This window comes from Diabrotica virgifera, chromosome 5 (assembly GCF_917563875.1).
Source record: "Diabrotica virgifera virgifera chromosome 5, PGI_DIABVI_V3a".
NCBI classification, from domain to species: Eukaryota; Metazoa; Arthropoda; class Insecta; order Coleoptera; family Chrysomelidae; genus Diabrotica; species Diabrotica virgifera.
The window spans coordinates 47706808-47722875 of NC_065447.1; the positions used below are offsets into that span (position 1 = coordinate 47706808).

At 30.3% G+C, this 16068-nt stretch overlaps 1 protein-coding gene across 1 annotated transcript in view; it reads right to left on the reverse strand.

Moving 5' to 3' along the window:
* LOC114328721 (uncharacterized) overlaps window positions 1–15771 on the reverse strand; it is a 30723-nt gene extending 14952 nt beyond the window's left edge. Inside the window, exons 1-2 of the mRNA XM_028277664.2 lie at window positions 15015–15771; window positions 4752–4954 (exon numbers count right to left, since the gene is read on the reverse strand). Coding sequence (XP_028133465.1) covers window positions 4752–4954; window positions 15015–15582 — 771 coding nt within the window. The 5' untranslated portion in view covers window positions 15583–15771. The remainder of the gene's footprint in view (window positions 1–4751; window positions 4955–15014) is intronic.
* Between the last annotated feature and the right edge of the window lie 297 nt (window positions 15772–16068).

Genomic DNA, 16068 nt, shown 5'->3' on the forward strand with positions numbered 1-16068 from the left:
AACCCAGTACGGTGGGATAAGAACATCAGCATTAGTGTTGCCCAAATGCAAGACCAAGACGAGACTGGACAGTCTTGGTCTTGGTCTTGCACCAGTACACCTGGTCTTGGTCTTGGTCTTGGTATTGCACTCCCAGTCTTGGTCTTGGTCTTGGTCTTGCAGCAAGAGTCTTGCAAATCTCGCAGTTACCCACTAGCATATTGCTATTTATTAATAAACAACTCACATTAGGTGGGTTTGAACTCACGATCTAAACTATCCCTGCCTATACTCTAACTAACTGGGCTATCTACCATGTCCCACGAGAGTCAGTCTGTTTCTTAACCCGCCGTTACACGCGTCTTCTATTGTGACGTGGTTGCACGCGTATGAGCGTCGCCCTCACCTACATAAATTCGACTTATTTCGAGGAAGAATGAATGTCAACATGTATAAATGTAACATGGGTTGTACTCACATATTATAGAAAGTCTCGTAAACCAATTTTTTTATTAATTAAACAAAACAAAAGTAAAAATAATATAGATCAAAAGCAAGTTTTCTTAATTTTCAATTTCAGCAAGCCACTGAAGAAATTAACGTTCTTTACGCGAATTCATTTTTCTAAAAATACAAATTAAAATTAAAAACTGTTCTGAAGCTATTTCTTTGTGGCATTTATGTAATTAACTATTAATATTTTGTATTTTGATAACGACGTCCGAGGTGGAATTCGAGACGTCAATAAAATCAATTTTTCAAGTTAAATTGTGGCTTATTTCCCAATTAGAATAGGTAAATTTAAAAATGGGTTCTTAACCAGTGGCGCACCTAGAATTATCCTCTGGGGGGGGAGGGGGTTTGCTTGGGCACCTAAAGTTTTTTGTATTATTTGTGAAAGACAAGTTACATTTTCCTACTTTCTTTTATATATATTTCTATATGCTCTGGGTGGAATTTTAACCCCCAAACCCCCCCCTCGGTGTGCCACTGTTCCTAACCTAATCCAAACAATAATATTTTAATTAAACCTACCTAAATATTAAATACAAACCTAAAAGTTTCTTTGAGATAACAGAAACGTGATTTCACTGTGATTGCACGCGCAGTGAGGAATTCCCTCACTTGACGAGGGATGTCTCTTCTTTCAACTATCACACAGCACAGTGGCCGCCTGAAATATTCTATAACTTTTTCATACCCTCTCATAAACCATGCTAAAGGCATTCCTGAGGGATTTCCTCATAGCGCGTGTAATGGCGGGTTAATAAACGTTTGCATTTAATAACCTGACATATGCTAAAACATGGTGAAAACACAAAAAAAAACAAACAAATGGCATAAACTTGACTGTATTTTAAAGAACATTATCTGTCTAGAAAGGAATTGATGGACTCTCACATTAGGTATAGGAAATGAAATGGAATAAAACAGTTCTACAATTTGCTATTTATTCAAATAAAAAATAAAAAAATACAAATTAAATTACAGCACAGTACGCAATAGCTTTGACACTATTATTAGTTGATAATTTTTGTTTGCTATTAGTTGAAAATTTTAAGATTGACATATTTTAACAAAAATTAATACAAAGTAATACACGCAGTTTAATTAAATAACATTTATACAGAGTGAGATTTATGTATGGAACGCCTCAAATATCTCGGAAACGACTTGAACGATTTTTATAGAATTTGGTGGGTAAAGGTCTTCTAATGCGGCCGATATTATAGTGGTAATTACAGATTGTTGCCAGATCTTGCGTTTTTTTTTTTGAAAATATAATGAACTTTCGTATTTCGAATAGAACACCCTGTATATTTTTGCATTTTGAACCATAATAACTACTAATTAATTTTCATGTAATATTTCCTATACCGAAATGCCGTAATTTCTGAGTTGTTTCTATATTTATTTAAAAGAATTTTAAAAAATTATAAAAATCAATTGTTTTAGCCCTAGCAGACTTATTTTATCGTTCTTTGAATCATATAGAACAAAAAAGGTCTTTTGTAGATTTTGTCTAAAGTTATTCGTTTCCGAGTTATAAAGAATTTAAAACTGAAAAAAATCTAAAAATGCCGATTTTCAAGGCTCAAAAACACAAGTAAAAATATTATTTTCGAAATCTTGAAGTGCCTAAACTGAAGTTTAAACTTTATTTATCAGTTGTCGATATGTAATTTGTTTATTTCATTTTAAAAAACATTGTTTTTTAGTTTTTAATGCAGCCCGATCGCCCATCCTCTCATAAGTTCTTCATTAACAATAAAAAAAACAATGGCAAAATCACACATCGGCCAATATCTCTTTTTATATAATATAATAATAAATATCCCAGTTTTGAAATTTGAAGGATTTGTAACATTTTACTGTGCGCGAATGGACTATACAGGGTAGCATTATCTTATCTAGTGCTTTTTCAGCAAAAAATTTTGTTTGGCCGATTGATCTAATATCTAATTGCACACCCTGCAAACAGTTTATAAGTAGGACATTTAGTCTTTACGATATGGATAAGGAAAAACAATTGAGTGGTTGTCCGTAACAGTGGATATGGTATTCGTATCGTATTTTTATCACCTTATAGGCGACATACTTCTTTAAAAGTTTCAATGTGATATTATTATACTGTCGGCGTGTCGCGTCACACAACACAAAAAGATTATTTTATGAAAGGTTGCTACTCTCAAAATCTAGACAATTGCTCAATTGTAATTAATTTCGGAGCGAAGGCGTCGTCTGATATTAGGAAAGAATGAAATATTTTATTTTTACATTGTATAATAATTTATTATGACCTCTGAGTACGTATCCAATAAATAAGTGTTCACATTTTTAATTCGGCATGTATGTTCATCGTATTGTTCATAATGCGGATAAATCCAATTTTCCAAATTTTTGTTACATATTTTTTTGTATCTCATAATCTCTAAGCATATACCCGAACTAATATACAGGGTGCAACAAAAATACAGGGGTCATAAATTAAATCACCTATTCTAGGACCAAAAATAGTTCGAATGAACCTAACTTATCTTAGTACAAATATGCACATAAAAAAGTTACAGCCCTTTGAATTTACAAAATGAAAATCGATTTTTTCCAATATATCGAAAACTATTAGAGATTTTTTAATGAAAATAGACATATGGCATTTTTATGTTAAAAAAAATTATATTGAAATTTGTGCACCCCATAAAAATCATATGGGGGTTTTATTCCCTTAAACCCACCCAAAATTTTGTGTACGTTCCAATTAAATTATTATTGTGATACTATTAGTTAAATTTAATATTTTTAAAACTTTTTTGGTTCTTAGTATTTTTTCGACAAGGCAGTTTTTATCGAGTTGCGGCTTCTTTTCTAATATGTTTACGTAGAGATTTTATGGGGGTTTTGTTCCTTTAAACCTCCCAAATGGTTGTGTGCGTTCCAATTAAATTATTATTGTAGTACCATTGTCCATTAGTTAAACAAAATATTTTAAAAACTTTTTTTTGTTTCTTTGTATTTTTTCGATAAGGCACATTTTATCGAGATGTGAATTCTTTTTTAATATGATTCAAAATATACCTAAAAATGTAAATCATAAATAAATTTTCCTATTATTATCAAGTCTCCATAATCGTACTTAGCCATATCACAGATGAACATAGCATATATATTATGTGGCCATATACATACAAATATGTGGTGGATTTGACAAATAATATGCAAAATATCTCGACAAATACTGACTTTTCGAAAAAGTACCGAGAGGCAAAGAAGTTTTTAAAGTATTGTGTTTAACTAATGGTACTACAATTATAATCAAATTGAAACGTACCCAAAAGTTTGGGGGGGTTTAAAGGAACCAAACCCCCATAAAATTTTTATGGGATGTCTAAATTTCAGTATAATTTCTTTTTAAGATACTACTGCCATAAGAATGCCACATGTTCATTTTCAATAAAAAATCTCGAGTTTTCGATATATTGGAAAAAATCCATTTTCATGTTGTAACTTCAAAGGGCTGTAACTTTTTTTATGTGCAAATTTGTACTAAGGTAAGTTAGGTTCAATCGAACTATTTTTGGTCCCAGAATATGTGATTAAATTTATGACCTGTATTTTTGTTACCCCTGTATTATTCCATAAAACGACACTCAAACTGCAAGACGCAAGAGTCTCGCAGACTTAGTCTTGTTCTTGCTCAAGTCTTGCACGGTCAGTCTTGGTCTTGGTCTTGTTAAAATAAGGCGGTCTTGGTCTTGGTCTTGGTCTTGCTGAAACGCAAGAACAAGACCAAGACTGCAAGACCAAGACCGATTTTGGGCAACACTAATCAGCATAAAAAGAAAAAGAAGAAATATGAAAATTGGACAATAAATAAAGAAAACAAAAATAACATAAGAACAACAGAGATGGCATTCCCAAGGAGAAGCAGAAGAGTAACAAGAAGAGATAGAACAAATAACAGAGATTAATAATATAATGGAAATGAACTAATGAAGATATAATAGACTATATCGAACAGAAGAGATTGTTTTGGTACGGATATATCAGAAGAGCAGACCAAAATCGTTGGATAAACAGAATAACAGAATGGAGCCCGAAAGGAAGAAGGAAGAGAGGCAGACCCGGAATAACCGTCAAAGTTGGAGTGGACGAAGCAATGTAGAGAATAAATCTACAGGAAGGGGACTGGCAAAACAGAAAGAGCTAAAGAGAAAGGCTAAGTAAAGGAATACAGGGAAATATATCCTATTTTTACAAAATAGCATACTCACGTTTATTTTAAACATCATATTGTTACTCCAACAATCACCATGAGTAATTACGGAATATGGGCTTCTATAATCTAAACAATTCAAGAACTTTTCTACAGATTTCTCAGCAAATGGTGTAAACTTTTCATATAATTCTGGTTGGGTCTCTTTTAATGTGGATTGTACCATTGCACTCATTCCAAGTATACCCCTCTCTAACAAACCTACAATAAAATAAAAGGATAAATAAAATTATTTAAAAAATAATATATTATACAATATGTCCCTGTAAGTTGTATCCATATGGAAAACTTTTTTATTATTAATTTTACGAAAAAAAGTTATTCTTTATCAAAGGCTCTGCATGGTCCAAAACCTAAGATTTAACCATCAAATATCAAATTTTTTGAATATTATACGAGGTATGTCAAAAAGTTTGAATTTCACTCAAGAGTAAAGTAGCTTTATTTTTCGTAATATTGGAAATTGCTATTATGAAAAGTTGTTTGGAATTAAAAACTATATTCTAATATGCAACTATATCCTCCTAATTGAACTTTTTTTTTTGAGAAATTATGGATAACTATCATTATTTTTTTAGTTATTTCAATTCTGATAACTCTCTTATCATTAATTTTACGAGAAAAAGTGATTCTTAATAAAAAGTTCTAGATGGTCTAAAACTTAAAATACAACCATCTTATATCAAATTTTATCAATTTTATACGAGGTATGTCAAAAAAGATAAATTTAGATCAAAAGTAAAGTACCTTTATAGTTCAGAATATTTCAATTAGAAGGATGTAATTACATACCGAAATATAGTTTTTAATTCTAAATAACTGTTCATAACAACAATTTTCGATATTGTGAAAAATAAACGTATTTTACTCTTGAGCGAAATTCATATTTTTTGACATACCTCGTATAAAATTGATAAAATTTGACAAAATATGGTTGTATTTTAGATTTTAGATAATGCAGAATTTTTTATAAATTATCACTTTTTTTCGTAAAATTAATAATAAAAGAGTTATCTGAATTAAAATAACTGAAAATAATGTTAGTTATCCTTAATTTAAAAAAAAATTTCAATTAGAAGGATGTAATTGCATACTAAAATATAGTTTTTAATTCCAAACAACTTTTCATTATAGCAATTTTCAATATTGTGAAAAATAAAGCTACTTTACTCTTGAGTGAAATTCAAACTTTTTGACATACCTCGTATAATGTTCAAAAAATTTGATATTTGATGGTTAAATCTTAGGTTTTGGAACATGCAGAGCTTTTTATAAAGAATAACTTTTTTTCGTAAAATTAATAATAAAAAAGTTTTCCATATGGATACAACTTACAGGGACATACTGTATAACCGGTTCTATAGCGTTCTACGCCTTCCGGTACCCAATCGCCAAGCCTGTCGACCTAGCCAGTCATTTTCTTGAAGATTTCTTTCTGACATGGCTTTTGTAATTTCTTGTTTCCAGGAGGTCGGTGGCCTTCCTCTTTTCCGTTTTTCTGGCGGTATCCACCTCATTCACCTCATAAAAAAAATGTCGCTATTAAACGAAAACAAGGAGTGTATTGTAATAAACTTGCGTGCAGAGAAATCTGCCCACTGAAAAATTTGGTCATTTGTGATGTCTCGAATTTCCTAAACCTGTTGTCTGATTTAAGTGATTTTTTTAATATATTAAAGCCTTATTCTTTAACAATATAAATAATTCGCTGTAATAATGTTGTTGCTAAAAAGGTAAATTTTCATTATATACCGGGTGTACGAATCAAACTCTGTTTTTTTAACACCCTGTGGAATATTCTAGAAAATACTCTATATAATATAATTGAAATATAAACTGAAATTAAAACCCAACTATAGCCTCATATTTTCTTAAAATTCTGTTTTTTGATCCATTCACTTATGTTGAATAATAAAAAAGTTAGATGCTTTAACAACTAGCCATGTCCTTCATCAGTGCAGGGTGTTTCTGAATAAGTGCGACAAACTTTAAGGGGTAATTCTGCATGAAAAAATAATGACAGTTTGGTTGATAATCGTATGTTCTCAAATGCTTCGTTGCCGAGATACGGGATGTTAAATTTTTTCTTAAAAACTGACGATTTATTTATTGCTTTAAAACCGGTTGAGATATGCAAATGGAATTTGGTGGGTTTTAAGACGTTTTAAGACGTCATTTTTTGACATACTATTAAGAATTTTATATTCACCATAGGCGTGCATACGGGTAAGGGGTGTATCGCCCTCATGACAATTTGAAATAATTTCTCTCCTCTCCGGGTCGGGAAATTAAAACTGACAAATTGTCACTCTGGATACAAATAGGTAATTTTAGAGCTCTTGTTAGAAATGAAAATTTAAGAATAGGCAAGAATTGTAAACAGCAACATTAGGGGAGTGCAATTAGAACGAAAACATGCATTGTTTCGGAAAAATTCAAACAAGCTTATTATTTTCTAAAACTTTTTTTGTTAGTTTATATACATGTTAAAGTAAAAAGTTCTACTCGCAGATTTGGCCGCTAATTGTTTAATAATTGTTTAAACAATAACAATTGTTTTGTATAAATAATTTTAAAAACATCGTTGAATTCATCATTTTACTTTGATCAAATATGTTTCTATTTTGTTTTTGATTATGCTGAATCCGAATATGGCATTAGAATTTAAAAATTCTTATACAGAAGCTCTTATACAGTATGTCTGCGTAGTTAGGAACCACATGCAAAACTTTTTTTATTATCAATTTTACGAAAAAAAAAGTTATTCTTCATAAAATGCTCTGGATACTCAAAAATTTAAAATTCAACCGTCATATATCAAATTTTATCAATTTTATACGAGTTATGTCAAAAATATAAATTTCGCTAAAGAGTAAAGTACCTACCTTCATATTCCAGAATATCAAAAAATGCTATTATGAAGAGTTGTTTGAAATCAAAAGCTATGTTTTAATAGACAATTACATCATTCTAATCGAAAAAAATTTTGTTCAATTTTTTCTCAAATTACGCATACCCATCATCATTTTATTACAATTATGATAACTAGTTTATTATCAATTTTACGAAAAAAAGTTATTCTTCATAATAGATACAACTAACAGATATCAAACTTTTGCAATTTTATACGAGGTATGTAAAAATATGAATTTTTCTTAAGAGTTAAGTGCCTTTATTATTCACAATATTTTCATTAGAAGGATGTAATTGAACACTGAAACATACTTTTTAATTCCAAACAACTTTTCTTAACAACAATTTTAGATATTGTGAAATATAAAGGTACTTTACTCTTGAGTGAAATTCATATTTTTTGACATACCTCGTATAAAATTAATAAAATTTAACATTTGATGGTTGCACCTTAGATTATATACGACGCAGGGTATCTATTTTATAAAGAATAACTTTTTTCGGAAAACTGATAATAAAAAAGTTATCAATAGGTTTCAAGTTAGGCAGACATACTGTATAAGAGCTAAAAAAAAATTTTTTTCCGCAAATCGCCAGGAAATTTTGACATTCCTGTCAAAATTTCTTGAAGAAAAAGTCAGGACTTCCTTACTATAAGGAAATGTCATTTCCTTACTGTAAGGAAATGATATTTCCGTACAGTTGTTAGTGTTCTACATAAATGATAGAAAACACATTGCTATTAAAACCTTGTAAATTACCTTAATCATTAAATTTTCTTTATCTGGAGCTTCCTGGATAAATTTTTCAATTTCTTCCTTCGTTAAAATCTTAGATTTCTTTGCCCTATAACCTTGAGCTTGCCGTTTCAATAAAGAACGAAGTTTTGAGTATGTAGATATATCTACATTGTGTTTAAGTGCAAGGGTTGACTTCAGCATTGAATAATTGGCCCATAATGTTGAAGATTTCATCTTTAAACAAAGGTCTAGGAAGTATGCCATTACAACATTTTCTGAGAAAAAACTCGTATTTTTACTCATGCGATAATCCATAAAACGTCTGTATGCATTTTCGTACTTTTCTCTTGATTTCTTTGGCAATAATTCTAATGAAGCAGTATTCACTGCCTCAACCAGCTCTGGAGGAGTCCCAGGAATGGAAATTTCATCATCACTTATCATTTTACTTTCGAGAACACCAGCAATTAAATTTATAAGCGTCAAGTTTGACAATTCAACCTCAATACGTTTCCATAGTAACCCAAGTAATTTTATTAGGAATTTCAAAGCACCATTTATTTGGGAATAAAATTATCGCGTTTTTTTTAAATCAATCAATATCTGTCGAATTTTAAACGATTTGCGGAAAAATAGTATGTTTACCTCGTAGGAAAAGCCACATTCCTGGACTCTGTGTTGCTAAGTCTCGGCTTGCGCCTCGACTTAGCAATCTTCACAGTCGTCCAGGAATGTTAAGCTTTTCCTACCCGGTAAACAATGTACTATTGTTGTACATTTATTATTGTTGAAGTTTATTATTAAGAGTAGGTAAGTTTTATAGAACAAAGTTTTGATCACTTTGTATAAACATTTTTTAACTGTTAATTTTCGGTTTTTATATTACATTTTTGTTATCTTTCTTAATTTTCTCAAAAAGAAATAGTTTATTTTATATCTAAAGTAAAATAATTTAGAGCATTTTTAACACTACATCCCAAACTTTAAAAAAGCATCTATAAAACTATAATAAATCGGTTCAAACTTAAGTAATACCTTCTTAAACTGGTGGTAATTCTGTAAAACTACGAAGTTTTCAAAAATTACTTTTCTTGAGACGTCGTATCATTTGAATTAAATTTTTGAGATTTTTTTGAGAGAAACATCGTTTAGTAAGATGTCTGAAAAGTAAACCGTGCAAAATTGAGAGTTTTATAAGAAAAATTGTATTAGTTACATATTTTTAAATCATTTTTAAACCAAATTCATGCAAGTCTCATTTTCCGCCCACACCGTACTTATGCCCATAAATTTTATTTCTTTTTATTACCACCATATCATAGCTAAATTATTCTTCTTTCATGATTAATTTATAAAAATTCATTTGATCCATTAGTTAAAGAATAACATTAAAATAACTCAACCGTGCACTTCACCGTACGCTAGTGTACAGTGCGCCAATGTTTGTGAGAAGGGTGACTTTAGAGTTATAAATAAAAAATTATAGAAGCTACAAATTTAATTTCAAAAAATCTTTATACAAGGTTTTTTGTAAAATTTTCTAAATTTTTCAACGGTCAAGTCAGTTTTTTTCTACAATTTATATTTTCGGAGTTATTTAAAAAAAAACATCTAATTTCGCAGTTCATTTGTTTAATAAAAAATGAAGCACCCACTTCTCGAGTAGAACTTTTTGATATGTTGTTTATTAAACATTTTTTAATGAAATTACAAAAAGTTCTATCTTGTTTGATTTTTTCCGAAGTGAAAATCTATATGCACTCCCCTACATAAAAGAACTGAAGAGACAGATAAAACAAACAAGCTGTAGCGAAAAAAGGGTAAATTGATAATATTAATAGCAAAGTTTAGAAATGAAATCGGCCTATTTCTATACAACATCTTTGTCGGAGCAAAAAATACCTAATTGATCTCCTGACAATTCAGTGATCTTTTCTAATAATTTTACGACAATCAGTAATTGTGCCAATTAGTCCTTATCGTGTATTTATATTTTCTCGATAAATCATTTCTTTCAATAAACCCTATATGAAGTAGTCAACAGGGTGAAAAGCAGGTGATCTAGGCGTCCTTTGCTAATGAGATTCTCATCTATATCTGCGAGAACCTTTCTGAAAGTCGAAAAAAAAAAGTGAAAATAATACACTGCACAACTAATAACAAAATCGCCAAAAGAAGAAAAAAAAAGGTCTCAAGGAACCTTTAAAGAGACACACTAAAACGATAAAGATCCTATCAAAAAATAAAAATATTGAAGAAAGGTGGAGTACTTTTTAAAAAAACAACCATGGCCCAACAGGAAAATACGGCGTTCACGTAAAAAAAAAATAAAATATAGGTAAATCCAGGTTCAGGAAAGAATGTTCACTAGAAAGTAGAAGAATTCACAGCTATATTTAGATATAAATAAGAAGCAATCTTAAAAAATAACAATTAAATAATACAGGGTGTTTCATTGGTAAAGTAACATACGTTAACTGTAGAAAGAGGATACTTAGACGGTCTCAAAAATACCATACTTAATGGGTCTTACTCCATTAATAACAAAGATACTGGGTGTTTTATCTATTTTGCCATTTTCTTAATTGGTTCATGACTTTCTAACCACACTGTATATTTATTTTATATTTGGCAGGCAAATATCATTTAAGGTGTACAATAAATTAATTTATCTACAATTATAAAAAATCCAGGTCCGGCTTAAAAAATATTGGAAAAATTTTCTGATGCCAAAATAAGACATTGTATATTATATTTTTTTAAAATGGATTTTTTAGTTGAAAAGAGGATAAGAAACTAAATTCAGTGGTATACTTTTAATTTTCGGCAAAATGATTTTTCTGGTGGAATTTGGAATTTGCATTCTGAAATTAAGTGAATTGCGAGAGCTCTAAGTAGAAAAAAATTGAAATACAGCTTATAACTTGTCAACCACACTGTATATTGATTTTATATTTAATACGCGAGTATTTTTTTAGGTGTTAAGTGAATTAATTTAATTATAATTATAAAAAATAAAGGTAAGGTTTAAAAAATAATGTATAAATGTTCCAAGCCAAAAAACACCTTGTATATTAATTTTTTTTAGAATGGATTTTGCATTTGAAAAGAGGATGAAAAACAAAATTAGTGGTATACTTTGAATTTTTGGCAAAATGATTTTTCTGGTAAAAATTTGAATTTGAATTCTGAAATTATGTGAATTGCAAAGCTCAAAGTAAAATAAATTAAAATATGACTTAATTTAAATTAATACCATTATATAATCTAAATTGCTAAAATATTAACATTTGCACACATAGCAATAATGTTTGATGACCCCCTCTGTGGCTCAGTGGTAAGAGCGCCTACCTTTGGATCGAAAGGTCCGAATGGTCGTGAGTTCGAATCTCACCAGGGTCAGAAATTTTTCGTTTATTATAAATTAATAAATGAAAATAGTTTATGTCCTTGTGGGATCGGTACTCACCGGAGGGACCACAGACGTTCGGATACAATTAGCGTCTCTTTGCAAAGATAATGACGTCGAGTTTGCAATGTAACACGACACTTACTTAAAACACATAGTACACAGTACACATGACGCTAGGTACCTAACTACAAAAATTTACCGATAATTTTGAATAAGTACTTTAGTTTTGAATAGTGATTATGCTGCAAATTTTCGCTGTTTTGTTATAATTTTTAGCTATTTTGTTAATTAAAGTGATGTATTCTTTATTGACCCTTTATTATTTATTCATTATTTAAAGATGAATAATATTCGCAAAAAACTATTTTTCACACATAATAAAAAAACACTAAAATATTAACATTTTACCAATTTAGATTAAATAATGGTATTGATTAAAATTAAGTCATATTTTAATTTATTTTACTTTGAGCTTTGCAATTCACATAATTTCAGAATTCAAATTCAAAATTTTACCAGAAAAATCATTTTGTCGAAAATTTAAAGTATACCACTAATTTTGTTTTTCATCCTCTTTTCAAATGCGAAATCCATTTTAAAGAAAATTAATATACAAGGTGTTGTTTTGGGTCGGAATATTTACGCAATATTTTTTAAACCGGACCTGGATTTCTTATAATTTTAAATAAATTAATTGATTGGACACCTAAAAGAATATTCGCGTGTTAAATATAAAATCAATATACAGTGACGTTGACAAGTTGTAAGCTATATTTCAATTTTTTTTTTACTTAGAGCTCTCGCAATTCACTTAATTTCCGAATTCAAATTCAAAATTTCACCAGAAAAATCATTTTGCCGAAAATTCAAATTATACCACTGAATTTAGTTTTTCATCCTCTTTTCAACTGAAAAATCCATTTTAAATAAATTTAATGTAGAGGGTGTTGTTTTGGGGTCGAAATATTTTTTCAATATTTTTTAATCCGGATCTGGATTTTTTACAATTGTAAATAAATTAATTTATTGTACACCTTAAGTGATATTGTCGTGCCAAATATAAAATAAATATACAGTGTGGTTAAAAAGTTATGAACCAATTAAAAAAATGGAAAAATAGATAAAACACCCAGTATCTTTGTTATTAATGGAGTAAGATCCATTAAGTATGGTATTTTTGAGATGGCCTAAGTGTCCTCTTTCTACAGTTAACGTATGTTACTTTCCCAATGAAACACCCTGTATATTCTGTGTCTGGCGTGAATAAGTCGATAAGTCAAGTTTTGTGTAAAACTGGGTAAGTTGTACCAACAGCTTTATAAATATATGGGCTACCATGTGAATAAGTACGTAACTTTAGTTAAAAGTATGCAACAGTTTATACACATGTGCATTACTGGTTATATCTTAGATTGAAATGCATTACTGGATAACTCTAGTTACATTAAAAATACCACACTGAATTTGTCCGTGAATAAGTAGGTAACTAGAGTTCCATTGTTATAGTTTGCATTACGGTGGAAAAGTAAGCAGTGAACAACAACGTTCTTAGCCTAACTTTGGTATTGCTAAATAAATAGAAATAAAGTACTGAATGCTGAATCATGTCAGGTCGTGGTTAAGTGATATTAGACCTTGTTTTAAAGCAAGCTAATACAGAAACAAGCAGTAATAGTAAAACTTTTCATGACTTGAACTTGGCTTTTAAGAAACCCAAACAAGACACTTGTTACAAGTGTGATTTGTTGCAAGTGAAATTAAATGTAGCAGATGACGATGCCAAAGTTCTAGTGACTAAGGAGAGGGATGCTCGTCACATACTTGTGGAACAGGCATACATGCCAAAAAAAAGTGACAAATCTGTGTCAAAAACTAATAACTTAAATAAAACTTATGCTTTTGATCTTCAACAATGTTTGCCCACTCCTTATCTAACAACCAATAAAGCATTTTACTCCAGACAGTTGTGGACATTCAACCTCACAGTATATGATTTAGCTACTGATGAAGCGAAATGTTATATGTGGGATAAATCTGTATCCGGTAGAGGAGGAAATCAATTTGCTTCTTGCATTTACCGACACATTTGTAGTTTGCCGTCCGATATTGAAAAAGTTACTTTTCACTCGGACACATGCGGAGGACAAAATAAAAATAGTCACGTAGCTTTTATGTTTACTTACGTCATGAAGCAGTGTCCGAATTTGGAGGAAATTAACCATAAATTCTTAGTTAGGGGTCATACACATATGGAGTGTGATTCTGATCATGCCGTAATTGAAAGAGCAAAGAAAAAAACAGCTGTTAAAATCAATCACCCAAATGATTGGTATCAACTCGTGAGATCCAGCAAAAGAAAAGACCCATTTGACGTAGTGGTTATGAAGAGAGAACATTTTTTTGATTTCAGTAGTCTAGGTAAAGGTAAAGGACCTTTCATGCTTAAAAAAACTAATGAGGTTGGCGATAGATTCCTTTGGCAACCAACGCAGTGGTTACAATATACACAACAACTCGGAACTCTGAAATATAAACACTCGCTAAACAGCGATGAAGGATTTCAAATAGTAAATATACGAAGAAGAGAAAAACAATCTATTCCTGCAGTCCTGCCATATGTCAATGAAGGAGTTGTACCAATCAGTAAGGAAAAAAAGGATGACCTCCTTAAACTCTTGCCGCTGATAGATGATGTGTTTCACAATTTTTACGTAAACTTGGTTACAAACGATTTGACATCTGTAGATCCAGACCTAACAGAAATTGATCCAGACGCAGGCGTAGAGTAGGATTCTTCATATGTTTGTAGCTTTTAATAAACATTTAAATTGTTTAATTGCTTTATTTTTTCGTTGCAAAACCTCTAACCATGCTCGTGAATAACAAGACATCTCATTGTATTTTGTATCAAGTGTGCGTACATAAGTGGGTAAGTCATGAAACTACCCTTAAAATAATTTATATCTTAATAAACGTTTAATATTATTTTAAGTTACCGTATTTTTATTGTTTTAACCGTGTAACAACAGCATTTAAGGAAAAACCTGATTTTGGAGACATGTTTAAACACTAATTTGCCCATACTGGAAAGTTTACTTTTTTGTACTTATCCACTTATTCACGCCAGCTACAGGTTATGCTACACGACAGCTACATATTATGTAGTTATAAAATAAAAAAAAGTAAGAATACATACCAGTCTTCACCATTTTCTTAAAGTTGTTCTGAAAACCATTTGATAATTCTAGAAATTTTTCTGGTTGGTTATGTTTAAAGGCTAAGCAAGCACCATGGTACTTTCCGTATGTTTTAAATATAGCTTCGTACATTTTGTACCCTACGTATTCCTTTTTAGGATGCAAAGTAAAATTCCTAAACTTTAGGTTTTCCAATATTAACTTTTCTTTTCCTCTTTCTAAACATGTACCCAGACACTTGGGAACATGGTTAAAAATTTCAGCTCCAGGATAGCTTCTCTGGAATTCTTGTAAAGCTGGAAGAAACTTCCCATAGAAATGAATTTCGTTTAAAAAAGTTGATGACATGAAATCTATGGTATTCTCCACAGAACTTTCAAGTACCTGTTTGACCACTACATGATCAATTTTGTTGGTGCTTTTGTTGGTTAATGTGATAAAAAGAACTTCTCCTAAATGGCCCTCTCCATTGTCATTGCCTTCTATCTGGAGGTCAAAACTTTCGATTTTTTCATTTAAAGCACTTTCTAGTAAATCACTAAGGTCTTTTGATAGTACCTGTGTCATTTTGTCGCACTTTAAAACTTGTTTTACACTTTACTATTTTGTATGTTTGTCTTTCTATATATATTTGATACAAAACTGTGATAGGGAGTTATCATTTTACATGATAAGTTATCTTTATTAATCTGAAATTGTCAAACCGATGAATCTTCTAGGTAAAACTATTAATGCTTTATTTACACTTACACAATTAACAAGGTCGTGAAAAACTATAACACAAGGCAATATATGTACCTATATGAGATAAACATTTGTCACATAACTAAAAAGAACCAGAACTGACTGAACGTACCAATAAAGATCGCATGTGAGTTATCACTTTAGATAAACTATTTTGTTTCATTCAGTAAATAACTGCATGCACTAAGGTCAAGAAGTGTTAATTTTAATTATCAATAAATATATTGTATTTTTAGAAAAAGTTGTAGGTATATGCATGCACATTGTATTTTTAGAAAAAGTTGAATAAAATGGAATGTACAAATCTAC